Source organism: Schistocerca serialis, chromosome 3 (genome assembly GCF_023864345.2).
Source record: "Schistocerca serialis cubense isolate TAMUIC-IGC-003099 chromosome 3, iqSchSeri2.2, whole genome shotgun sequence".
In the NCBI taxonomy this organism is placed as follows: Eukaryota; Metazoa; Arthropoda; class Insecta; order Orthoptera; family Acrididae; genus Schistocerca; species Schistocerca serialis.
The window spans coordinates 457,708,269-457,735,403 of record NC_064640.1 but is presented as its reverse complement, the minus strand read 5'-3'; the positions used below and the strand labels follow the sequence as shown (position 1 = coordinate 457,735,403).

The following is a 27,135-nucleotide window of genomic DNA, read 5'->3' as shown; positions in this document are numbered from 1 at the left end:
AACCGGTCCCTGCAGAGTTTAAGGAAAGTAAAATAGTACTGATTCCTAAGAGTAAAGGCAAAACCAACTTAAACAGTTTTCGGCCTCTTTCGCTACTAAATTCTGATTACAAAACAATTTCGCGTATTATCAACAAAAGACTCTCTGCCTTTTCCAACAAAATATTGAGTCATCATCAATCTTGTTCTCCGACCAGAACGATATTCGAATGTCTATCTGCATACAGAGACGTCATTGCAATTACCTCAGTGACAAGTATAAAATGTGCGTTAATCTTTATAGATTTCAACAAAGCTTTTGACCGCGTTAGTCATAGATACCTCTTTGCGACGCTGTCAAGAATGGCTTTCCACCCCCAGATTGTGAACATGCTAAGGAATATTGCAACAGGTATAAATGCGAAAATAGTAATCAATGGCCAAACATCTAAACCCATACAGATAAGGCGAGGGGTTCCACAGGGCAGTCCCTTATCTATGTTTTTATTTTCCGTATCTTTAGAGCCCTTCCTCCGCACTGTCCACGTAAGATTAACAGGCATAACATTGAGTGGTGAGAAAACTATCATACGAGCTTATGCTGATGACGTGGGCGTTGTAATAAGGAATAAGGAGGAGACAGTTACACTGGAAAGAGAAATCCAAAAGTATTGTCTAGCGTCGGGAGCGACAGCAAATGAAAACAAAAGTCAAATATTGAATCTACGGGGCCTAGATCACCTTCGACTGGCATGGGCAAAACAAGACAACAAACATAAAACTTTGGGAATAACCTTAATGGCATGTTCGATGCGGATGGCTGCTTTTAACTGGACGGAAACTAGGAGGAAAGTTCATGGTGCTGTAATGGAGAACATCCATAGAACTATGGACCTGGTGCAAAAAGTCAGATTCATCAACTCCTGCGTTTTGTCTAAAGCGTATTTCACCGCGCAGGTATTTCCGATCCCTAAACTAGTAGCGAAAGGGATCATGTCCACTGTTACCAATTATTTATGGCGAGGAGACATATTCAGGGTTGGTGCGACTACCGTTACACTGGATGTCAGAAACGGGGGCCTCGGTTTGGTGGATATTCGCAATACAGCGTCTGCTTTGTTCCTCAAACGGACTTTCCATATACTCAGAGAACTTCCACAATGTATAACCGCAAAGCTCTTTGAGGCTATGACACCCCATAGCCTGCAAGCACCGATTGATGTGCGAAGGATTAATGCCCGTCTGCAGTATGTGAGGAACTTTTTTCTCGAAGCAAGTTATCTTAATGACGAAATCAGAAGCAACACACGTATCACAGCGCGCGACATCATACTTGAAAGGAAGTTAAATGAGGGTAGAAACAAAATTGAAACGAAATTTCTAAATTGTGACTGGAAAGCTGTATGGCGGAACATCAACTATGCCGGGCCATCTACAGACGCTATTTCCGCATGGTTCAAAACAGTTAATAATGTCATCAGCACCAACGAGAGACTATATGGGATCGGTTTAAACCAGACACAACTTTGTGGAAAATGCAATCTGGTGGATACAGGCAGCCACAGATTCACCTGGAATTGGATCAGGCAACAAATCGCCTTTCTCACCAGATCCTCTACGGAATATATAACCCCATCGCTCCTCCTGAGACCAGACATGACATACTTTCCGAAATTAAAAACCAACGCCATTAGCTGGTTACTGGGAAAATATGTTAGTTATGTCATCCACACACTTGGGTCGGACAACGAGATAGAATTCCGCGTTTACATGAAGTGTGAATATGCAAAAGTCAGCACGTATCGCAACCACAAGAAGCACTACGGCAACATGCTGAAGATCATTTTTGAAAGAATGGGTGTTGGTTAAATATGTGGAACCACTACACCACCTTGAACGAGAACGAACAGAAGAAAATTAAAAGTCACTTGGTTTCTTATTATTATTTACTATTACCTTGCTTCCGGAACATTTTCTTTTTCAAAACATTTTGTTCAAAATTACTCGTGTTCGACTTCCAAAGTATTTGTGTGATTCGAGAAGAATTGTTAAGTTTCTTTTTTTTTATCAGTGTTCAGTTTCTACTCAGAGAAGAGGTTTCTTTGTCTTTCTTACATCTGAGAATAGGAATATTGTGTTAAGAATTCTGCACACTTAGTGCTATGAACCAACAGGGAACATGAAAAAGGGGTGGGAGGGGTTTGGGCCTCGACGCACTGGCAGTGCCGTGAACAGACCCCACTGCTAGTGCGGCGTGTACCACGCCCTGACCATCCTAAAAATATAAATAAATAAATAAAAAGAAAATAAAAGTGTTAATAAAAATTGGATTGCTGGAAAAAAAGGATGGATAAAAAAAGTGCATAGAGAAAAAAACAAAAACAAAAAAAGCGGTTCTAGAAAAAAAGCGGTGTAAGACGTAAAAAAAAAAGCGGTTGTAGGCGCTTCAGTCTGGAACCGCGAGACCGCTACGGTCGCAGGTTCGAATCCTGTTATTATAGTAGCTGTCCATCCTGAAGATGTGTGCGATGTCCTTAGGTTAGTTAGGTTTAAGTAGTTCTAAGTTCTAGGGGACTGATGACCTCAGATGTTAAGTCCCAAAGTGCTCAGAGCCATTTGAACCTTTTTTTTTTCTCTCTCTTTCCTTCTTACGATCCGTGGGTCTACCCTTCATTCGATCCCTGCGAAACCCTACATTTCAGCAGGATAATGCACGACCGCATGTTGCAGGTCCTGTACGGGTCTTTCTGGATACATAAAATGTTCGACTGCTGCCCTGGCCAGTACATTTTCCAGATCTCTCACCAATTAAAAACGTCTGGTCAATGGTGGCAGAGCAACTGGCTCGTCACAACAGTCACTACTCTTGACGAACTGTGGTATCGTGTTGAAGCTGCATGGGCAGCTGTACCTGTACGCGCCGTCCAAGCTCTGTTTGACTCAATGCCCAGGCGTATCAAGGCCGTTATTACGGCCAGAGGTGGTTGTTCTGGGTACTGATTTCTCAGGATCTATGCACCCAAATTGCGTGAAAATGTAATCACACGTCAGTTCTGGTATAATACATTAGTCCAATGAATACCCGTTTATCATCTGCATTTCTTCTTGGTGTAGCAATTTTAATGGCCAGTAGTGTATATTCTGTGTCTCAACTGCACTTGTTCTGGTTATATGTAACTATTTCTTTCAATCTTCTATAGCTTATCTAACAGAAATATTGGAAAATAAGGCAACGGACGTAGCACTAGGGGAATTAGTACATCTTTCAGTTGTTTGACAACTTTTAGGAAATCAGATATTCCAAATATTAAATTTAAAATGAAATCCAGACCATTAGCTGCTTAGAGGCGTTGATAAATATCATCGGGGACAGTTGAAAATGTGTGCCTCGACCGGAACTCGAACCCGTGGTCGCATGCTTACATGGCAGACGCTGTACCCGACAGAGCCACCGAGGACACAGAGGATAGTGCGACTGCAGTGACTTATCTCAGGCACGCTCCCCGTGAGATCCATATTTCCAACTTACTGTCCACACACTACATTTGTAGTGCACCGCCCACTATACTCATTACTCGCGGCAGTCGGTCTACCGATTCCCGTAAGAGATCGAGCAATGTGAGTGCGTCCGCACTGAAGAAGATCATTGGCTGGTAAGCCTTATCTATATGGAGATAGTATCTGTTCTTTCGGACATGTCTGAAAGAACAGATACGATCTTCATATTCTCATATTCCAAATACTGGTCTCAAAAGGTCCTGTGTATTTTTAAAACAAGCTTTGTACAGGTATAAACTATCGTTAATGTTGTGTAAATTACAGTTTTAGCCTTTCGTTCTTTTATAATGGCCTTACTAGCATAAATCCGCTAAACAACTACCAAAAATAAATATTGTTGTGGATCATCAGCACTGTTCATTTCAGTTTTTAATGTTCCTGTGTTCCTCCAGCTACCGACACAATACTCAAAAGATGTTAATACATGTGCTAACGTTCTGCTGTACTATACTGGTTTTTGTAGAACTCGTAACTATCCATTTCTCAAAAATATAATATACCAACTAGACGAACTTCCTTATATTAATATTTGCTGTGTGATATGGGATGTAAGCTAGGGAAATCGTTTGACGTGTTGGACCGCAAGCGTTCTGCGAATGGCGACGACGAAGTCCTCCGGTAGACTGCGCCATCGTAAGCTGACAGTAGAGGAGTGTAGTAGACGTAGCATGCAAACTTCTTCGGTGCCGACTCGGCAAGCGTGGTGGGGAGGATTCAGAGATTAATCGAAACTCGAAATCTGAATGGTTGGACGGAGGTCTGAGCCGTCGTCCTCCCGAATACGAGACCACTGTTGTATCTTCGAAAATTTAAAATATCCGTTTAATGCATCGCGTGGTCTCCATAGTCTCCTCCCTATTGAGTACAGTGCACAGAACTTTGATACAATTAAGTTAAACTGTGAAGAAAGCCTTCTTTTGGATGTTGTTCAACTCTCACACGATATTGGCTTGAATTTCGGTTCCACTGTCAACTCGTCGATCCTTCATGTGAATTTCTGCACTTTGTCGTTTTGTGGTAGTTTCATATTGAAAGCACGAGGTCTCGTCATTCGGATAATTTTTTTCAGAAAAGAATATTCCGCAAAGAGACCGTCATTTTGAATGCAAAACTGCACAAATCGAGCGCTTGTAACCTCCCCCTCACTTATCGACCTTAATGACAGTGAAAAATTAAACCGCGTGCATATAATGGAAATTTGGGAAAAGCGATCGTCACAGAAGTTAATTTGTCGATAAAGAGGGAGGAAAGGATTACATCTAAATGAAAGGAAAAATGCACATGAAATTGGTGACAATTAATTTTGAGAAAAGGGTAAAATTAATAAAGAAAGTAAATATGCGGTCGTTACGTTAACAATTAATTGGAATTAATTAGATATTTGAGATTTGTGGAAAATTACGGTCGCCAGTTCTATGGACAACTACATAATAACTGAAAATGAAACATTAATGCACATATAATTAGCACTAAAAGCGTGGCAACTTAAGGTTGACACGTGCTGTGTGAAAACTGAATGTTTGTCAGAAGTAATAAATTTCGCTACACTCTGACTTAATTTAGCAAAAGAATTAATAAAACCTGAAAATTGAAAGTTAATTTAGTGACTAAAATTAATAGTGACCTTTGTTTCTGAAGCACTATGAAATTCAATAAAATAAGGTTAGTCTTGGGCTACCTCAACAATCATTTCAAAATCTACTTGAATCTACGCAATTTAGAAATAAGAGATTTAACTTTGAACTTGAATTAAATGATTCTGAACAATTAACAATAGTAAAATTTAGTACGTACCAAGCTCAGCTGCAGTCACAGGTAAGCTAAAAATATGGTAACAAAACTCGCACTCTTAATTTCTGCTTGTGTAATCTAAATATTGTGGCCAGCTATGAATACTTTAACTGAACTTTGAAATTAAAGCAGTGAAATGGAATGATATTACTTTAATGCTGGCGTATGAATTTCAACGAGACTCGGGTTCATTCCGGAAAAGGAAGAGACCCTACTTGGTAATGCAATTGAGACAATGAGCAACAAAGGTTCATGCTAAGTTGCTGAATTTTTGTGATGCAACAGTTTGAAAAAGCTGAGGTCTGCCATACAGTTCTAAAACTTTACGTGCTTTCAGTCTTCCTTGTTGGTTGATTGAAGGTTTGAAGTCGTCGATCAAGGAGGTGGCGACAGTCACTCATTGTCGGCCGTCGCTGTTGCAGAAGCTGGATGTTGGCGCGCCTTCTTCTCGACATGGTCACCAGGCGAAACGGGCTCTTGATGTGCGCCAGCTAATGCTTCCCGTGCGCGACACCGTGTCAGAAACTATCATAGCAAGTCGAGCGCAATTACATGCTGCCAAACCCTGAAAGCGCGGCAACTCGCGGGAGCGTCACACAACATACCTGCTCCACCGCCCTACACCAGCAAGAGTCCCTCTGCCCGCGCTCCATGCGGCAGAGTTAACACTACCAAAGATCCTAAACACTGGTTCTCGACACGACCTATCGATGTAATAGTCCGATAGCACAGTTTTCCCTAGGCCAGACCCAGCATAAAAATACAAATAATATTTACAAAACAAACCAATTATACATCGACATAAATGCATATATATGGCTCTGAGCACTATGGGACTTAACTTCTGTGGTCATCAGTCTCCTAGAACTTAGAACTACTTAAACCTAACTAACCTAAGGACATCACACACATCCATGCCCGAGGCAGGATTCGAACCTGCGACCGTAGCAGTCGCGCGGTTCCGGACTGAGCGCCTTAACCGCGAGACCACCGCGGCCGGCTGCATATATATAGTAAAACAATTACAATATATGAAGACACAGAAATGTCATATCTTCTGGTAACAAAATAAGGAAAAAAATTTATATTACAATAGATGGAAATAGGAGGATATGCATTTCCGGCGTTACACGCAGTGCAAGGGAATTTAAAACCCTGGTTTGCAGAGCAATTCCGGGAAGATCACACACACACACACACACACACACACACACACACACACACACACACAAACACACACACAAACACACACACACACACACACACACAAAATACTAACGCCACCACACTAACAGAGATGACCACCGTCTGACGTTACCGATGTTGAAAATTAATAACCAAAGGCTGAGGTAGCATGGAGAGACCAGGAGTCCATGTAGAATTTAAGCGGAAACTTCTATATGTATTTAATACGTTACTTGCTAATTTTATTTCAACTGATTCCGTAATAACACTGTTCCATCAGTTGGAAGTGCATGCCAGAATCTCCGTGCTTTAGATGGCGGTCGAAAAACACATTTCACATCATCTTTCCGCAAAACACGATCAATCCCGTTGGAAACGCTCCCTGCGTAAGGTAAAAAACTGTAGGCTTTGAGCGAACTCTGTGTTAGCGTCACTCGCCCGTTGCACGGTTACGGTCGGTAGCGCACTGCACGTCTGATTGGTCTTTCATTATAAACATTCTGACAAATGGTGACTTCAAGATGGGCTAACTCAGCTAGCACTGTTAGGAACTCAGATGACGTGGGCCATGTGAAAAAAGATACGAAGTACCCCTTCACGCAGAGCCGTATGGCGTCAGTTATGAACCTGTGGGTACACGTGAGTGGTAGTAGTGTTCCTATAAAAGCCATCGCCCACGTACCATCAACCTTTCATCTCAGCAATACATCAAGTAAGGTAGGGTAGCCGTCCTTTTTCATTTCTATGATGAAACGAATATTCGAGTGGACTGAATGTATGTGCTGGTCTGCTGCTCGAGATAGTCTCCCTTCGTACTGATGCCGAAACAGTCTTCCATTCTGATCATTCCAAAGATCTTCTAATTTTCTGTGAAATTCTTTGTCTTTAAGCTTGTACTCTTGTTTAGACTGGACCGTGTCACAAGCTCTACACTTTTTTTCGACACATTGCACACACAAGTGTTTTTAGTTACCGTTATAAATGTGATGTTCCAGCGTATCCACTTTGAATATTTCAGAGTACGTGACGTAGTACTCATTTTATTCAGATACAATATAACAGAGGCCAGTTACTTTTCATAAACTACGATGGTAATAGCAAAAGTAAGGTCTCCTATTTTTTTATAAGAACATAAACCTGTTTATTTCTACAATGGATTACATCACCGCTGTGGCTATTTTTGTATGCCCATGTCATACCAGCTTGCCGCTATGCTGTTCAGGAAGCTACGAACATCTTTTTTCACCTCGTCGTCCGAGCTGAATCGCTGGGACCACAATTAACGCTGACAGGTACTGTGAGACTCTGAAAAAACTCAAATGGGCAATTCAAAACCGGAGAACAGGAATGTTGAGCAAGGGAATACATATTCTCCATGACAACGCTCGTCCACACATCGCTCGGCATACCGTTGACATCCTGCAACAGTTTCAGTGGAACATAATCACCCACCCACCCTATAGTCCTGACTTGGCACCCAGTGACTTATCACCTATTCCCTAGGTTAAAAGAACATTTGGCCGGAAAGCGATTCAGTTCCGACGACGGGGTGAAAGAAGAGGTGCATAACTTTCTGAACAGCATGGCGGAGGGCTGGTATAACATGGGCATACAAAAACTGCCACAAAGTCTACAAAAATGCATCGAGAGAAATGGTGATTATGTCGAAAAATAGCTAGATGTTCAAGCTGTAAACTGATGTAAACCATTGTAAGCTTTTTCAGGCCCATCTTCTGATGGAACATGCAGAACTTAAATTTTTTATTATGATGCTGCGTACCGGCTTGTGGGAACATGGGCGTTTAGTCGTTAACATCTACTTGGCTGCTTACATTTTAACTTCTCGTGAGCCACAGAATTAATCACTTTTTGCTCTGAACACTGGCATCCACGATAAACCCACCAGTATGCAATAGGTTCCGTACAGCAATGTCAACAATCAGTCTTAACACCTGTGATTTTCACGGGCGAGGTAACTTTTCATGTCAGCAAATTGTTAAAGCGGCATACCTAAAAACTACAAATCAAGGTATCTGAATTGAAAACGGTTCACCCTTAAGCTAAACTACTGGCCATTAAAATTGCTACACCAAGAAGAAATGCAGATAATAAACGGGTATTCATTGGTCAAATATGTTATACTAGAACTGACAGGTGATCACATTTTCACGGAATTTTGATGCATAGATCCTGAGAAATCAGTACCCAGAACAACCACCTCTGGCCGTAATAACGTCCTTTGATGCGCCTGCGCATTGAGTCAAACAGAGCTTGGATGGCGTGTACAGGTACAGCTGTCCATGCATGTTCAGCATGATACCACAGTTCATCAAGGGTAGTGACCGGCGTATAGCGACGAGCCAGTTGCTCGGCCACCATTGACCAGACGTTTTAAATTGGTGAGAGATCTGGAGAAAGTGCTGGCCAGGGCTGCAGTCAAACATTTTCTGTATCCAGAAAGGCCCGTACAGGATCTGCAACATGCGGTCGTGCATTATCCAGCTGAAATGTAGGGATTCGCAGGGATCGAATAAAGGGTAGAGCCACGGGTCGTAACACATCTGAAATGTAATGTTCACTGCTCAAAGTGCCGTCAATGCGAACAAGAGGTGACCGAGACGTGTAACCAATGGCACTCCATACCATCACGCTGGGTGATACGCCAGTATGGCGATGACGAATACACGCTTCCAATGTGCGTTCACCGCGATGTCGCCAAACACGGATGCGACCATCATGATGCTGTAAACATAAAATAGATTCATCCGAAAAAATGACTTTTTCTCATTCGTGCACCCAGGTTCGTCGTTGAGTACACCATCGCTGGCCCTCCTGTCTGTGATGCAGCGTCAAGGGTAGCCGCAGCCATGGTCTCCGAGATGATAGTCCATGCTGCTGCAAACGTCGTCGAACTGTTCGTGGAGATGGTTGTTGTCTTGCAAACGTCCCCATTTGTTGATTCAGGAATCGAGACGTGACTGCACGATCCGTTACAGCCATGAGGATAAGATGCTTGTTATCTCGATTGCTAGTGATACGAGGCCGTTGGGATCCAGCACGGTGTTCCGTATTACCCTCCTGAACCTACCGATTCCATATTCTACTAACAGTCATTGGACGAGCACCGATGTCGCGATAAGATAAACCGCAATCGCGATAGGCTATAATCCGACCTTCATCAAAGTCGGAAACTTGATGGTAAGCATTTCTCCTCCTTGCACGAGGCATCACAACAACGTTTCACCAGGCAACGTCGGTCAACTGCTGTTTGTGTATGAGAAATCTGTTGGAAACTTTCCTCATGCCAGTACGTTGTAGGTGTCGCTATCGGCGCCAAACTTGTGTGAATGCTTTGAAAAGCTAGTCATATGCATATCACAGCATTTTCTTCCTGTTGGTTAAATTTCGCGTCTGTAGCACGTCATCTTCGTGATGTAGAAATTTAATGGCCAGTAGTGTATGTAAACCTCACAAAAACATTTTTATTAAGATAAAAACTGTCAAGACGCTATCTCTCTAGTTTTTTGTTATCTTATGGAACTAGACTGGTTTTCCACGAGGTGACGGACCACCGCGTTTCATTCTTGAAACCTCAAAAATGCTTAGCGAGAACTTCGGAAACAGTTGAATCGTACAAGAACGCTTACTGGCCTGCGGCATGAGCACGTTGGAATGCAGATATAATTCCATCCGGTTAATTTGAATAAAGGCATTTAAAGAAATTGTTTGTTCTCTAAAACTGCGTTATTTAAAATATTTGCGAGGAAGAATAACAGCTTGTATGAAGCCAGCTAAATCTAATAACTGAATAATAGCATCGATTACTAACCGCTATACCGTATACCAGTATCTTTTGCAGATATCCTAGCTAATGGCTTGCAGGGCAAAAAAATTTATGTCAATATTTCGCATAATTATTTACCGAATTTAACAGTTTTAAATGCTTTTATTATATATTCATTAAGAGAGACAATTTTATTTTCAATGTTAGTGTTATGCGAATGTTATGGTTGGAAACTGTTTGTCCTGAAGCGCCCAAATACCCCGTCTACATTCATTCAGTATTTGAGAATAAGAGGACTTATCAACTTCCTCGAAAAATTTAAATATAATTTCAAGCCCTTACGAAACATTTTCTCGCGGACACCCTCCGCAAAATGACGAAAGGAGAAGAGCTTATCTCTCACCGGTCCTACGTTTTCGCTGTTCATAGGGTCAGACTTTAGCATGAAGTATCAAGTTTTATTAATTCTTTGCTAGCTACTTTCTTCGCAACATAGTTTGCAGATACTATCCACATATACTACTGAATGTACTTTGAAAACAGTATCATTGTGAGACACATAGTGCAGGAGATATGCCGTCATAAATACTGAAGTACATGAAAAACTAGCTTTTGCTTAGAATGGATTAATAGAACGTTAAAGCTCTTTTGTACATGAGAGTTCGAGTCTTCAAAGAACCGGGAGTTTACTGATTTATAACAAAGTAATACTACTTGTACTGCTACTTGTAGTCCTCCTAGTCCTCTCTACTACATAAAACATATTCAGATGTTCGTGTAATACAACAAGTTGCTACGAAAAACAATTTCACAGTTGCGAGGGGATATTCTGTGTCATACTTCCAGTATTCGGACAGCGGTAACAGCATTCAGTTATAACCAGTTTTCTGATGTCAGTTTGCTCTGCTCAGTGATTCATATGACCGATGTTCGTTTACACCCCTGCTGTAGATTAGTGTAACTTGACGTTCAGTTAGAACTGTCGATGCCTCTGTAAAACTGACGTCTTTTTCAGGACCAAGTGGCATTGCTAATCGCGGCCGTGGTCCACAGGGCCCTGGAGGACAGGCCCCACAGAATGTAGGAGCAGGAGCACGTGGCGCTCAGCCTACAAATAATGCTGCTGGTGAGTACTGCGTGTACTTCAAACAAGTAATCTATGTCAGGCCTTCAGCAGGGCACGGCACATAAGCGGCGAATCAGGAAACCACTGCTGGTTTGGATGTATTTATTCCATACACAGATTGAATGACTTTAGTTGTTAATCATTTATCGTGAAGCGAAGAAGTAATAAAATTTCGCATTTCATGACATTCTAAACTATGCAATCGTCAACATTAACAGTTGCTTGGCAGTATTTGCCAGTGTTTTATTAAGAACTTACTGCATATTTTTGTAATATGTATATCGGATAATACGTGTCGCTTTTCAATCACTTTACAAGAGAATTTTTAATATTGCAGCTAAATTATTCACCAGGACATTCACACACTACTTGAGCAGTAATAGCGCTATTTCATTTCCGTAGGGCGCACTGATAGTTCCATTAATATTAGTGGGTGATCCTTCACCTAGTTTGTGGTGCGTTCTTACTGTCAAGAAGACTGCCACTAATGATGGCTCATAGGACATCGTGTTTAAAGAGTTTGAGTTGCGTTTCGTATGATCAGTATTTTTATAATTCATGTTGTTTGTCATGAAGAACGTAATTTTGTTTCAGGTACTGTAGTGCGAAAAGGTTAAACCATAAAATGGAAAAGTTGGAAGAAAATAAGGCAGCAGTCCTTGTAAATAGCCACCAACATTTCCCCCCATTCTAGAGTCTGCTGTTTGTACAGGAAATGATTTCTATGGAATTCAACTAAAGTGTTAAAAGATAACGAGAAGCTACGCTTTAGACGCTTGATGTCTTTCTCTTGCCTGTGTTTTCGCTCTACCATCTGCGAGTAGAATGGGAAGTTGTTTCTGGTAACTACGTACCTTCCGCCTCTCATCACCCTATGGCTTGTGGAGAGGATACTCAACCAAGGATGTTTTCCATCTATATCTACCTGCTTGTCAGTGGGTCTCACACATTTTTAGCTGAGATAAATGATCATAAACTGTCATGTCAAGATTTCTTATCGATTGTAACATAAGACTTTCCAGTAGGCCAGTTTATGGCTGGCCAAAAGAAACCAGTTGACGACAGTATCTGTTTTAGTGGCACCACGATATCCGATGTTCCACACATGTTACATCGGAAGTTCCACCGGGGGCCGAATCGCACAATAACACTGAAAGAGTGGTTCGGTGTGGGGCGGCGGAGGAGTGAAGTGGTCTGCCTTAGTCGTTGTGGGGTTGTGGACCACTGCGGCTGCGGCGGGGACGGAGCCTCTCCGTCATCCTAGGCCCCCGGTTAACATACAATACAATACAATACAATGCAATACAATAGGTGTACCTAATTGACCTACATATAATTTGCCACACATATTGCAGAAAATCCTGTAAATTCCACTATGTTCTAAAGGTGCAATTTTGTGTTTACTGTTGAATAGAATGTGATCAACAGTATTCCTAGTATAGAAAACTGACATGTATTACGTGGAATTTAGTTTGCTAGTAAGTATCTGTGAATCTGACCTACATACAGCATGGGCGCACATTTGTTGTCAGTGTGACTTAGTGCCTACTGAGGAGGAGACAGAAGTGCTGGTATCCTCCATCTTCTTTCTCGCAAGTATATCAGTTAGGATGGGACTATAATCAGTACTGTGTGAAATACCAATAATTACTTATAGTACACTTTAAGAATGTGATCTGATTTGTGGTGTAGACAGCATGTAGTGCTCCAGCGAGTCGAAGCCCACATGTTCGTGTATCACAGCATGCCAGGACTTGGTAAGTATTACTGTCTGTAGGAATTACTTTGCAGTATGTCTTAAACAAAAGTTTTTGTTTCCTAATGTCAAGGGTAATATCTAGATAGTTGACTGAGTCTCCTCCAAATTCCACTGTAAAATTAGTTTTACTGAGTTTCGAATTTAAATGTGGAAAAAATTTATTTGTCTGGTAGTACCTGTCCACCAGCAGAGTATATCGTCTACATACCTGATCCTGTGTAGTAGTTTAGGACACTTACGGGTTCTTTATCTATAAATATTTATTCAAAATTATTCGTAAACGTTTCAGCTAATAAGGGACTCAGAGGAAAATCAATTACCATAAATAAATAAAAAGAAAATAAAAGTGTTAATAAAAATTGGATTGCTGGAAAAAAAGGATGGATAAAAAAAGTGCATAGAGAAAAAAAACAAAAACAAAAAAAAGCGGTTCTAGAAAAAAAGCGGTGTAAGACGTAAAAAAAAAAGCGGTTGTAGGCGCTTCAGTCTGGAACCGCGCGACCGCTACGGTCGCAGGTTCGAATCCTGTTATTATAGTAGCTGTCCATCCTGAAGATGTGTGCGATGTCCTTAGGTTAGTTAGGTTTAAGTAGTTCTAAGTTCTAGGGGACTGATGACCTCAGATGTTAAGTCCCAAAGTGCTCAGAGCCATTTGAACCTTTTTTTTTTTTCTCTCTCTTTCCTTCTTACGACCCGTGGGTCTACCCTTCATTCGATCCCTGCGAAACCCTACATTTCAGCAGGATAATGCACGACCGCATGTTGCAGGTCCTGTACGGGTCTTTCTGGATACATAAAATGTTGGACTGCTGCCCTGGCCAGTACATTTTCCAGATCTCTCACCAATTAAAAACGTCTGGTCAATGGTGGCAGAGCAACTGGCTCGTCACAACAGTCACTACTCTTGACGAACTGTGGTATCGTGTTGAAGCTGCATGGGCAGCTGTACCTGTACGCGCCGTCCAAGCTCTGTTTGACTCAATGCCCAGGCGTATCAAGGCCGTTATTACGGCCAGAGGTGGTTGTTCTGGGTACTGATTTCTCAGGATCTATGCACCCAAATTGCGTGAAAATGTAATCACACGTCAGTTCTGGTATAATACATTAGTCCAATGAATACCCGTTTATCATCTGCATTTCTTCTTGGTGTAGCAATTTTAATGGCCAGTAGTGTATATTCTGTGTCTCAACTGCACTTGTTCTGGTTATATGTAACTATTTCTTTCAATCTTCTATAGCTTATCTAACAGAAATATTGGAAAATAAGGCAACGGACGTAGCACTAGGGGAATTAGTACATCTTTCAGTTGTTTGACAACTTTTAGGAAATCAGATATTCCAAATATTAAATTTAAAATGAAATCCAGACCATTAGCTGCTTAGAGGCGTTGATAAATATCATCGGGGACAGTTGAAAATGTGTGCCTCGACCGGAACTCGAACCCGTGGTCGCATGCTTACATGGCAGACGCTGTACCCGACAGAGCCACCGAGGACACAGAGGATAGTGCGACTGCAGTGACTTATCTCAGGCACGCTCCCCGTGAGATCCATATTTCCAACTTACTGTCCACACACTACATTTGTAGTGCACCGCCCACTATACTCATTACTCGCGGCAGTCAGTCTACCGATTCCCGTAAGAGATCGAGCAATGTGAGTGCGTCCGCACTGAAGAAGATCATTGGCTGGTAAGCCTTATCTATATGGAGATAGTATCTGTTCTTTCGGACATGTCTGAAAGAACAGATACGATCTTCATATTCTCATATTCCAAATACTGGTCTCAAAAGGTCCTGTGTATTTTTAAAACAAGCTTTGTACAGGTATAAACTATCGTTAATGTTGTGTAAATTACAGTTTTAGCCTTTCGTTCTTTTATAATGGCCTTACTAGCATAAATCCGCTAAACAACTACCAAAAATAAATATTGTTGTGGATCATCAGCACTGTTCATTTCAGTTTTTAATGTTCCTGTGTTCCTCCAGCTACCGACACAATACTCAAAAGATGTTAATACATGTGCTAACGTTCTGCTGTACTATACTGGTTTTTGTAGAACTCGTAACTATCCATTTCTCAAAAATATAATATACCAACTAGACGAACTTCCTTATATTAATATTTGCTGTGTGATATGGGATGTAAGCTAGGGAAATCGTTTGACGTGTTGGACCGCAAGCGTTCTGCGAATGGCGACGACGAAGTCCTCCGGTAGACTGCGCCATCGTAAGCTGACAGTAGAGGAGTGTAGTAGACGTAGCATGCAAACTTCTTCGGTGCCGACTCGGCAAGCGTGGTGGGGAGGATTCAGAGATTAATCGAAACTCGAAATCTGAATGGTTGGACGGAGGTCTGAGCCGTCGTCCTCCCGAATACGAGACCACTGTTGTATCTTCGAAAATTTAAAATATCCGTTTAATGCATCGCGTGGTCTCCATAGTCTCCTCCCTATTGAGTACAGTGCACAGAACTTTGATACAATTAAGTTAAACTGTGAAGAAAGCCTTCTTTTGGATGTTGTTCAACTCTCACACGATATTGGCTTGAATTTCGGTTCCACTGTCAACTCGTCGATCCTTCATGTGAATTTCTGCACTTTGTCGTTTTGTGGTAGTTTCATATTGAAAGCACGAGGTCTCGTCATTCGGATAATTTTTTTCAGAAAAGAATATTCCGCAAAGAGACCGTCATTTTGAATGCAAAACTGCACAAATCGAGCGCTTGTAACCTCCCCCTCACTTATCGACCTTAATGACAGTGAAAAATTAAACCGCGTGCATATAATGGAAATTTGGGAAAAGCGATCGTCACAGAAGTTAATTTGTCGATAAAGAGGGAGGAAAGGATTACATCTAAATGAAAGGAAAAATGCACATGAAATTGGTGACAATTAATTTTGAGAAAAGGGTAAAATTAATAAAGAAAGTAAATATGCGGTCGTTACGTTAACAATTAATTGGAATTAATTAGATATTTGAGATTTGTGGAAAATTACGGTCGCCAGTTCTATGGACAACTACATAATAACTGAAAATGAAACATTAATGCACATATAATTAGCACTAAAAGCGTGGCAACTTAAGGTTGACACGTGCTGTGTGAAAACTGAATGTTTGTCAGAAGTAATAAATTTCGCTACACTCTGACTTAATTTAGCAAAAGAATTAATAAAACCTGAAAATTGAAAGTTAATTTAGTGACTAAAATTAATAGTGACCTTTGTTTCTGAAGCACTATGAAATTCAATAAAATAAGGTTAGTCTTGGGCTACCTCAACAATCATTTCAAAATCTACTTGAATCTACGCAATTTAGAAATAAGAGATTTAACTTTGAACTTGAATTAAATGATTCTGAACAATTAACAATAGTAAAATTTAGTACGTACCAAGCTCAGCTGCAGTCACAGGTAAGCTAAAAATATGGTAACAAAACTCGCACTCTTAATTTCTGCTTGTGTAATCTAAATATTGTGGCCAGCTATGAATACTTTAACTGAACTTTGAAATTAAAGCAGTGAAATGGAATGATATTACTTTAATGCTGGCGTATGAATTTCAACGAGACTCGGGTTCATTCCGGAAAAGGAAGAGACCCTACTTGGTAATGCAATTGAGACAATGAGCAACAAAGGTTCATGCTAAGTTGCTGAATTTTTGTGATGCAACAGTTTGAAAAAGCTGAGGTCTGCCATACAGTTCTAAAACTTTACGTGCTTTCAGTCTTCCTTGTTGGTTGATTGAAGGTTTGAAGTCGTCGATCAAGGAGGTGGCGACAGTCACTCATTGTCGGCCGTCGCTGTTGCAGAAGCTGGATGTTGGCGCGCCTTCTTCTCGACATGGTCACCAGGCGAAACGGGCTCTTGATGTGCGCCAGCTAATGCTTCCCGTGCGCGACACTGTGTCAGAAACTATCATAGCAAGTCGAGCGCAATTATATGCTGCCAAACCCCGAAAGCGCGGCAACTCGCGGGAGCGTCACACAACATACCTGCTCCACCGCCCTACACCAGCAAGAGTCCCTCTGCCCGCGCTCCATGCGGCAGAGTTAACACTACCAAAGATCCTAAACACTGGTTCTCGACACGACCTATCGATGTAATAGTCCGATAGCACAGTTTTCCCTAGGCCAGACCCAGCATAAAAATACAAATAATATTTACAAAACAAACCAATTATACATCGACATAAATGCATATATATGGCTCTGAGCACTATGGGACTTAACTTCTGTGGTCATCAGTCTCCTAGAACTTAGAACTACTTAAACCTAACTAACCTAAGGACATCACACACATCCATGCCCGAGGCAGGATTCGAACCTGCGACCGTAGCAGTCGCGCGGTTCCGGACTGAGCGCCTTAACCGCGAGACCACCACGGCCGGCTGCATATATATAGTAAAACAATTACAATATATGAAGACACAGAAATATCATATCTTCTGGTAACAAAATAAGGAAAAAAATTTATATTACAATAGATGGAAATAGGAGGATATGCATTTCCGGCGTTACACGCAGTGCAAGGGAATTTAAAACCCTGGTTTGCAGAGCAATTCCGGGAAGATCACACACACACACACACACACACACACACACACACACACACACACACACACACAAATACTAACGCCACCACACTAACAGAGATGACCACCGTCTGACGTTACCGATGTTGAAAATTAATAACCAAAGGCTGAGGTAGCATGGAGAGACCAGGAGTCCATGTAGAATTTAAGCGGAAACTTCTATATGTATTTAATACGTTACTTGCTAATTTTATTTCAACTGCTTCCGTAATAACACTGTTCCATCAGTTGGAAGTGCATGCCAGAATCTCCGTGCTTTAGATGGCGGTCGAAAAACACATTTCACATCATCTTTCCGCAAAATACGATCAATCCCGTTGGAAACGTTCCCTGCGTAATGTAAAAAACAGTAGGCTTTGAGCGAACTCTGTGTTAGCGTCACTCGCCCGTTGCACGGTTACGGTCGGTAGCGCACTGCACGTCTGATTGGTCTTTCATTATAAACATTCTGACAAATGGTGACTTCAAGATGGGCTAACTCAGCTAGCACTGTTAGGAACTCAGATGACGTGGGCCATGTGAAAAAAGATACGAAGTACCCCTTCACGCAGAGCCGTATGGCGTCAGTTATGAACCTGTGGGTACACGTGAGTGGTAGTAGTGTTCCTATAAAAGCCATCGCCCACGTACCATCAACCTTTCATCTCAGCAATACATCAAGTAAGGTAGGGTAGCCATCCTTTTTCATTTCTATGATGAAACGAATATTCGAGTGGACTGAATGTATGTGCTGGTCTGCTGCTCGAGATAGTCTCCCTTCGTACTGATGCCGAAACAGTCTTCCATTCTGATCATTCCAAAGATCTTCTAATTTTCTGTGAAATTCTTTGTCTTTAAGCTTGTACTCTTGTTTAGACTGGACCGTGTCACAAGCTCTACACTTTTTTTCGACACATTGCACACACAAGTGTTTTTAGTTACCGTTATAAATGTGATGTTCCAGCGTATCCACTTTGAATATTTCAGAGTACGTGACGTAGTACTCATTTTATTCAGATACAATATAACAGAGGCCAGTTACTTTTCATAAACTACGATGGTAATAGCAAAAGTAAGGTCTCCTATTTTTTTATAAGAACATAAACCTGTTTATTTCTACAATGGATTACATCACCGCTGTGGCTATTTTTGTATGCCCATGTCATACCAGCTTGCCGCCATGCTGTTCAGGAAGCTACGAACATCTTTTTTCACCTCGTCGTCCGAGCTGAATCGCTGGGACCACAATTAACGCTGACAGGTACTGTGAGACTCTGAAAAAACTCAAATGGGCAATTCAAAACCGGAGAACAGGAATGTTGAGCAAGGGAATACATATTCTCCATGACAACGCTCGTCCACACATCGCTCGGCATACCGTTGACATCCTGCAACAGTTTCAGTGGAACATAATCACCCACCCACCCTATAGTCCTGACTTGGCACCCAGTGACTTATCACCTATTCCCTAGGTTAAAAGAACATTTGGCCGGAAAGCGATTCAGTTCCGACGACGGGGTGAAAGAAGAGGTGCATAACTTTCTGAACAGCATGGCGGAGGGCTGGTATAACATGGGCATACAAAAACTGCCACAAAGTCTACAAAAATGCATCGAGAGAAATGGTGATTATGTCGAAAAATAGCTAGATGTTCAAGCTGTAAACTGATGTAAACCATTGTAAGCTTTTTCAGGCCCATCTTCTGATGGAACATGCAGAACTTAAATTTTTTATTATGATGCTGCGTACCGGCTTGTGGGAACATGGGCGTTTAGTCGTTAACATCTACTTGGCTGCTTACATTTTAACTTCTCGTGAGCCACAGAATTAATCACTTTTTGCTCTGAACACTGGCATCCACGATAAACCCACCAGTATGCAATAGGTTCCGTACAGCAATGTCAACAATCAGTCTTAACACCTGTGATTTTCACGGGCGAGGTAACTTTTCATGTCAGCAAATTGTTAAAGCGGCATACCTAAAAACTACAAATCAAGGTATCTGAATTGAAAACGGTTCACCCTTAAGCTAAACTACTGGCCATTAAAATTGCTACACCAAGAAGAAATGCAGATAATAAACGGGTATTCATTGGTCAAATATATTATACTAGAACTGACAGGTGTCGCCAAACACGGATGCGACCATCATGATGCTGTAAACATAAAATAGATTCATCCGAAAAAATGACTTTTTCTCATTCGTGCACCCAGGTTCGTCGTTGAGTACACCATCGCTGGCCCTCCTGTCTGTGATGCAGCGTCAAGGGTAGCCGCAGCCATGGTCTCCGAGATGATAGTCCATGCTGCTGCAAACGTCGTCGAACTGTTCGTGGAGATGGTTGTTGTCTTGCAAACGTCCCCATTTGTTGATTCGGGAATCGAGACGTGACTGCACGATCCGTTACAGCCATGAGGATAAGATGCTTGTTATCTCGATTGCTAGTGATACGAGGCCGTTGGGATCCAGCACGGTGTTCCGTATTACCCTCCTGAACCTACCGATTCCATATTCTACTAACAGTCATTGGACGAGCACCAATGTCGCGATAAGATAAACCGCAATCGCGATAGGCTAGAATCCGACCTTCATCAAAGTCGGAAACTTGATGGTAAGCATTTCTCCTCCTTGCACGAGGCATCACAACAACGTTTCACCAGGCAACGTCGGTCAACTGCTGTTTGTGTATGAGAAATCTGTTGGAAACTTTCCTCATGCCAGTACGTTGTAGGTGTCGCTATCGGCGCCAAACTTGTGTGAATGCTTTGAAAAGCTAGTCATATGCATATCACAGCATTTTCTTCCTGTTGGTTAAATTTCGCGTCTGTAGCACGTCGTCTTCGTGATGTAGAAATTTAATGGCCAGTAGTGTATGTAAACCTCACAAAAACATTTTTATTAAGATAAAAACTGTCAAGACGCTATCTCTCTAGTTTTTTGTTATCTGATGGAACTTGACTGGTTTTCCACGAGGTGACGGACCACCGCGTTTCATTCTTGAAACCTCAAAAATGCTTAGCGAGAACTTCGGAAACAGTTGAATCGTACAAGAACGCTTACTGGCCTGCGGCATGAGCACGTTGGAATGCAGATATAATTCCATCCGGTTAATTTGAATAAAGGCATTTAAAGAAATTGTTTGTTCTCTAAAACTGCGTTATTTAAAATATTTGCGAGGAAGAATAACAGCTTGTATGAAGCCAGCTAAATCTAATAACTGAATAATAGCATCGATTACTAACCGCTATACCGTATACCAGTATCTTTTGCAGATATCCTAGCTAATGGCTTGCAGGGCAAAAAAATTTATGTCAATATTTCGCATAATTATTTACCGAATTTAACAGTTTTAAATGCTTTTATTATATATTCATTAAGAGAGACAATTTTATTTTCAATTTTAGTGTTATGCGAATGTTATGGTTGGAAACTGTTTGTCCTGAAGCGCCCAAATACCCCGTCTACATTCATTCAGTATTTGAGAATAAGAGGACTTATCAACTTCCTCGAAAAATTTAAATATAATTTCAAGCCCTTACGAAACATTTTCTCGCGGACACCCTCCGCAAAATGACGAAAGGAGAAGAGCTTATCTCTCACCGGTCCTACGTTTTCGCTGTTCATAGGGTCAGACTTTAGCATGAAGTATCAAGTTTTATTAATTCTTTGCTAGCTACTTTCTTCGCAACATAGTTTGCAGATACTATCCACATATACTACTGAATGTACTTTGAAAACAGTATCATTGTGAGACACATAGTGCAGGAGATATGCCGTCATAAATACTGAAGTACATGAAAAACTAGCTTTTGCTTAGAATGGATTAATAGAACGTTAAAGCTCTTTTGTACATGAGAGTTCGAGTCTTCAAAGAACCGGGAGTTTACTGATTTATAACAAAGTAATACTACTTGTACTGCTACTTGTAGTCCTCCTAGTCCTCTCTACTACATAAAACATATTCAGATGTTCGTGTAATACAACAAGTTGCTACGAAAAACAATTTCACAGTTGCGAGGGGATATTCTGTGTCATGCTTCCAGTATTCGGACAGCGGTAACAGCATTCAGTTATAACCAGTTTTCTGATGTCAGTTTGCTCTGCTCAGTGATTCATATGACCGATGTTCGTTTACACCCCTGCTGTAGATTAGTGTAACTTGACGTTCAGTTAGAACTGTCGATGCCTCTGTAAAACTGACGTCTTTTTCAGGACCAAGTGGCATTGCTAATCGCGGCCGTGGTCCACAGGGCCCTGGAGGACAGGCCCCACAGAATGTAGGAGCAGGAGCACGTGGCGCTCAGCCTACAAATAATGCTGCTGGTGAGTACTGCGTGTACTTCAAACAAGTAATCTATGTCAGGCCTTCAGCAGGGCACGGCACATAAGCGGCGAATCAGGAAACCACTGCTGGTTTGGATGTATTTATTCCATACACAGATTGAATGACTTTAGTTGTTAATCATTTATCGTGAAGCGAAGAAGTAATAAAATTTCGCATTTCATGACATTCTAAACTATGCAATCGTCAACATTAACAGTTACTTGGCAGTATTTGCCAGTGTTTTATTAAGAACTTACTGCATATTTTTGTAATATGTATATCGGATAATACGTGTCGCTTTTCAATCACTTTACAAGAGAATTTTTAATATTGCAGCTAAATTATTCACCAGGACATTCACACACTACTTGAGCAGTAATAGCGCTATTTCATTTCCGTAGGGCGCACTGATAGTTCCATTAGTATTAGTGGGTGATCCTTCACCTAGTTTGTGGTGCGTTCTTACTGTCAAGAAGACTGCCACTAATGATGGCTCATAGGACATCGTGTTTAAAGAGTTTGAGTTGCGTTTCGTATGATCAGTATTTTTATAATTCATGTTGTTTGTCATGAAGAACGTAATTTTGTTTCAGGTACTGTAGTGCGAAAAGGTTAAACCATAAAATGGAAAAGTTGGAAGAAAATAAGGCAGCAGTCCTTGTAAATAGCCACCAACATTTCCCCCCATTCTAGAGTCTGCTGTTTGTACAGGAAATGATTTCTATGGAATTCAACTAAAGTGTTAAAAGATAACGAGAAGCTACGCTTTAGACGCTTGATGTCTTTCTCTTGCCTGTGTTTTCGCTCTACCATCTGCGAGTAGAATGGGAAGTTGTTTCTGGTAACTACGTACCTTCCGCCTCTCATCACCCTATGGCTTGTGGAGAGGATACTCAACCAAGGATGTTTTCCATCTATATCTACCTGCTTGTCAGTGGGTCTCACACATTTTTAGCTGAGATAAATGATCATAAACTGTCATGTCAAGATTTCTTATCGATTGTAACATAAGACATTCCAGTAGGCCAGTTTATGGCTGGCCAAAAGAAACCAGTTGACGACAGTATCTGTTTTAGTGGCACCACGATATCCAATGTTCCACACATGTTACATCGGAAGTTCCACCGGGGGCCGAATCGCACAATAACACTGAAAGAGTGGTTCGGTGTGGGGCGGCGGAGGAGTGAAGTGGTCTGCCTTAGTCGTTGTGGGGTTGTGGGCCACTGCGGCTGCGGCGGGGACGGAGCCTCTCCGTCATCCTAGGCCCCCGGTTAACATACAATACAATACAATACAATGCAATACAATAGGTGTACCTAATTGACCTACATATAATTTGCCACACATATTGCAGAAAATCCTGTAAATTCCACTATGTTCTAAAGGTGCAATTTTGTGTTTACTGTTGAATAGAATGTGATCAACAGTATTCTTAGTATAGAAAACTGACATGTATTACGTGGAATTTAGTTTGCTAGTAAGTATCTGTGAATCTGACCTACATACAGCATGGGCGCACATTTGTTGTCAGTGTGACTTAGTGCCTACTGAGGAGGAGACAGAAGTGCTGGTATCCTCCATCTTCTTTCTCGCAAGTATATCAGTTAGGATGGGACTATAATCAGTACTGTGTGAAATACCAATAATTACTTATAGTACACTTTAAGAATGTGATCTGATTTGTGGTGTAGACAGCATGTAGTGCTCCAGCGAGTCGAAGCCCACATGTTCGTGTATCACAGCATGCCAGGACTTGGTAAGTATTACTGTCTGTAGGAATTACTTTGCAGTATGTCTTAAACAAAAGTTTTTGTTTCCTAATGTCAAGGGTAATATCTAGATAGTTGACTGAGTCTCCTCCAAATTCCACTGTAAAATTAGTTTTACTGAGTTTCGAATTTAAATGTGGAAAAAATTTATTTGTCTGGTAGTACCTGTCCACCAGCAGAGTATATCGTCTACATACCTGATCCTGTGTAGTAGTTTAGGACACTTACGGGTTCTTTATCTATAAATATTTATTCAAAATTATTCGTAAACGTTTCAGCTAATAAGGGACTCAGAGGAAAATCAATTACCATAAATAAATAAAAAGAAAATAAAAGTGTTAATAAAAATTGGATTGCTGGAAAAAAAGGATGGATAAAAAAAGTGCATAGAGAAAAAAAACAAAAACAAAAAAAAGCGGTTCTAGAAAAAAAGCGGTGTAAGACGTAAAAAAAAAAGCGGTTGTAGGCGCTTCAGTCTGGAACCGCGCGACCGCTACGGTCGCAGGTTCGAATCCTGTTATTATAGTAGCTGTCCATCCTGAAGATGTGTGCGATGTCCTTAGGTTAGTTAGGTTTAAGTAGTTCTAAGTTCTAGGGGACTGATAACCTCAGATGTTAAGTCCCAAAGTGCTCAGAGCCATTTGAACCTTTTTTTTTTTCTCTCTCTCTTTCCTTCTTACGACCCGTGGGTCTACCCTTCATTCGATCCCTGCGAAACCCTACATTTCAGCAGGATAATGCACGACCGCATGTTGCAGGTCCTGTACGGGTCTTTCTGGATACATAAAATGTTGGACTGCTGCCCTGGCCAGTACATTTTCCAGATCTCTCACCAATTAAAAACGTCTGGTCAATGGTGGCAGAGCAACTGGCTCGTCACAACAGTCACTACTCTTGACGAACTGTGGTATCGTGTTGAAGCTGCATGGGCAGCTGTACCTGTACGCGCCGTCCAAGCTCTGTTTGACTCAATGCCCAGGCGTATCAAGGCCGTTATTACGGCCAGAGGTGGTTGTTCTGGGTACTGATTTCTCAGGATCTATGCACCCAAATTGCGTGAAAATGTAATCACACGTCAGTTCTGGTATAATACATTAGTCCAATGAATACCCGTTTATCATCTGCATTTCTTCTTGGTGTAGCAATTTTAATGGCCAGTAGTGTATATTCTGTGTCTCAACTGCACTTGTTCTGGTTATATGTAACTATTTCTTTCAATCTTCTATAGCTTATCTAACAGAAATATTGGAAAATAAGGCAACGGACGTAGCACTAGGGGAATTAGTACATCTTTCAGTTGTTTGACAACTTTTAGGAAATCAGATATTCCAAATATTAAATTTAAAATGAAATCCAGACCATTAGCTGCTTAGAGGCGTTGATAAATATCATCGGGGACAGTTGAAAATGTGTGCCTCGACCGGAACTCGAACCCGTGGTCGCATGCTTACATGGCAGACGCTGTACCCGACAGAGCCACCGAGGACACAGAGGATAGTGCGACTGCAGTGACTTATCTCAGGCACGCTCCCCGTGAGATCCATATTTCCAACTTACTGTCCACACACTACATTTGTAGTGCACCGCCCACTATACTCATTACTCGCGGCAGTCAGTCTACCGATTCCCGTAAGAGATCGAGCAATGTGAGTGCGTCCGCACTGAAGAAGATCATTGGCTGGTAAGCCTTATCTATATGGAGATAGTATCTGTTCTTTCGGACATGTCTGAAAGAACAGATACGATCTTCATATTCTCATATTCCAAATACTGGTCTCAAAAGGTCCTGTGTATTTTTAAAACAAGCTTTGTACAGGTATAAACTATCGTTAATGTTGTGTAAATTACAGTTTTAGCCTTTCGTTCTTTTATAATGGCCTTACTAGCATAAATCCGCTAAACAACTACCAAAAATAAATATTGTTGTGGATCATCAGCACTGTTCATTTCAGTTTTTAATGTTCCTGTGTTCCTCCAGCTACCGACACAATACTCAAAAGATGTTAATACATGTGCTAACGTTCTGCTGTACTATACTGGTTTTTGTAGAACTCGTAACTATCCATTTCTCAAAAATATAATATACCAACTAGACGAACTTCCTTATATTAATATTTGCTGTGTGATATGGGATGTAAGCTAGGGAAATCGTTTGACGTGTTGGACCGCAAGCGTTCTGCGAATGGCGACGACGAAGTCCTCCGGTAGACTGCGCCATCGTAAGCTGACAGTAGAGGAGTGTAGTAGACGTAGCATGCAAACTTCTTCGGTGCCGACTCGGCAAGCGTGGTGGGGAGGATTCAGAGATTAATCGAAACTCGAAATCTGAATGGTTGGACGGAGGTCTGAGCCGTCGTCCTCCCGAATACGAGACCACTGTTGTATCTTCTAAAATTTAAAATATCCGTTTAATGCATCGCGTGGTCTCCATAGTCTCCTCCCTATTGAGTACAGTGCACAGAACTTTGATACAATTAAGTTAAACTGTGAAGAAAGCCTTCTTTTGGATGTTGTTCAACTCTCACACGATATTGGCTTGAATTTCGGTTCCACTGTCAACTCGTCGATCCTTCATGTGAATTTCTGCACTTTGTCGTTTTGTGGTAGTTTCATATTGAAAGCACGAGGTCTCGTCATTCGGATAATTTTTTTCAGAAAAGAATATTCCGCAAAGAGACCGTCATTTTGAATGCAAAACTGCACAAATCGAGCGCTTGTAACCTCCCCCTCACTTATCGACCTTAATGACAGTGAAAAATTAAACCGCGTGCATATAATGGAAATTTGGGAAAAGCGATCGTCACAGAAGTTAATTTGTCGATAAAGAGGGAGGAAAGGATTACATCTAAATGAAAGGAAAAATGCACATGAAATTGGTGACAATTAATTTTGAGAAAAGGGTAAAATTAATAAAGAAAGTAAATATGCGGTCGTTACGTTAACAATTAATTGGAATTAATTAGATATTTGAGATTTGTGGAAAATTACGGTCGCCAGTTCTATGGACAACTACATAATAACTGAAAATGAAACATTAATGCACATATAATTAGCACTAAAAGCGTGGCAACTTAAGGTTGACACGTGCTGTGTGAAAACTGAATGTTTGTCAGAAGTAATAAATTTCGCTACACTCTGACTTAATTTAGCAAAAGAATTAATAAAACCTGAAAATTGAAAGTTAATTTAGTGACTAAAATTAATAGTGACCTTTGTTTCTGAAGCACTATGAAATTCAATAAAATAAGGTTAGTCTTGGGCTACCTCAACAATCATTTCAAAATCTACTT

The 27,135-nt window shown here is 41.2% G+C and overlaps 1 protein-coding gene across 1 annotated transcript in view; it reads left to right on the top strand.

The window, feature by feature from the left end:
- LOC126470921 (collagen alpha-3(IX) chain-like) overlaps window positions 1–27,135 on the top strand; it is a 159,841-nt gene that overhangs the window by 110,237 nt on the left and 22,469 nt on the right. The window contains exons 4-5 of the mRNA XM_050098952.1: window positions 11,312–11,422; window positions 21,965–22,075. Of these exons, the coding sequence (XP_049954909.1) occupies window positions 11,312–11,422; window positions 21,965–22,075 (222 nt within the window). The remainder of the gene's footprint in view (window positions 1–11,311; window positions 11,423–21,964; window positions 22,076–27,135) is intronic.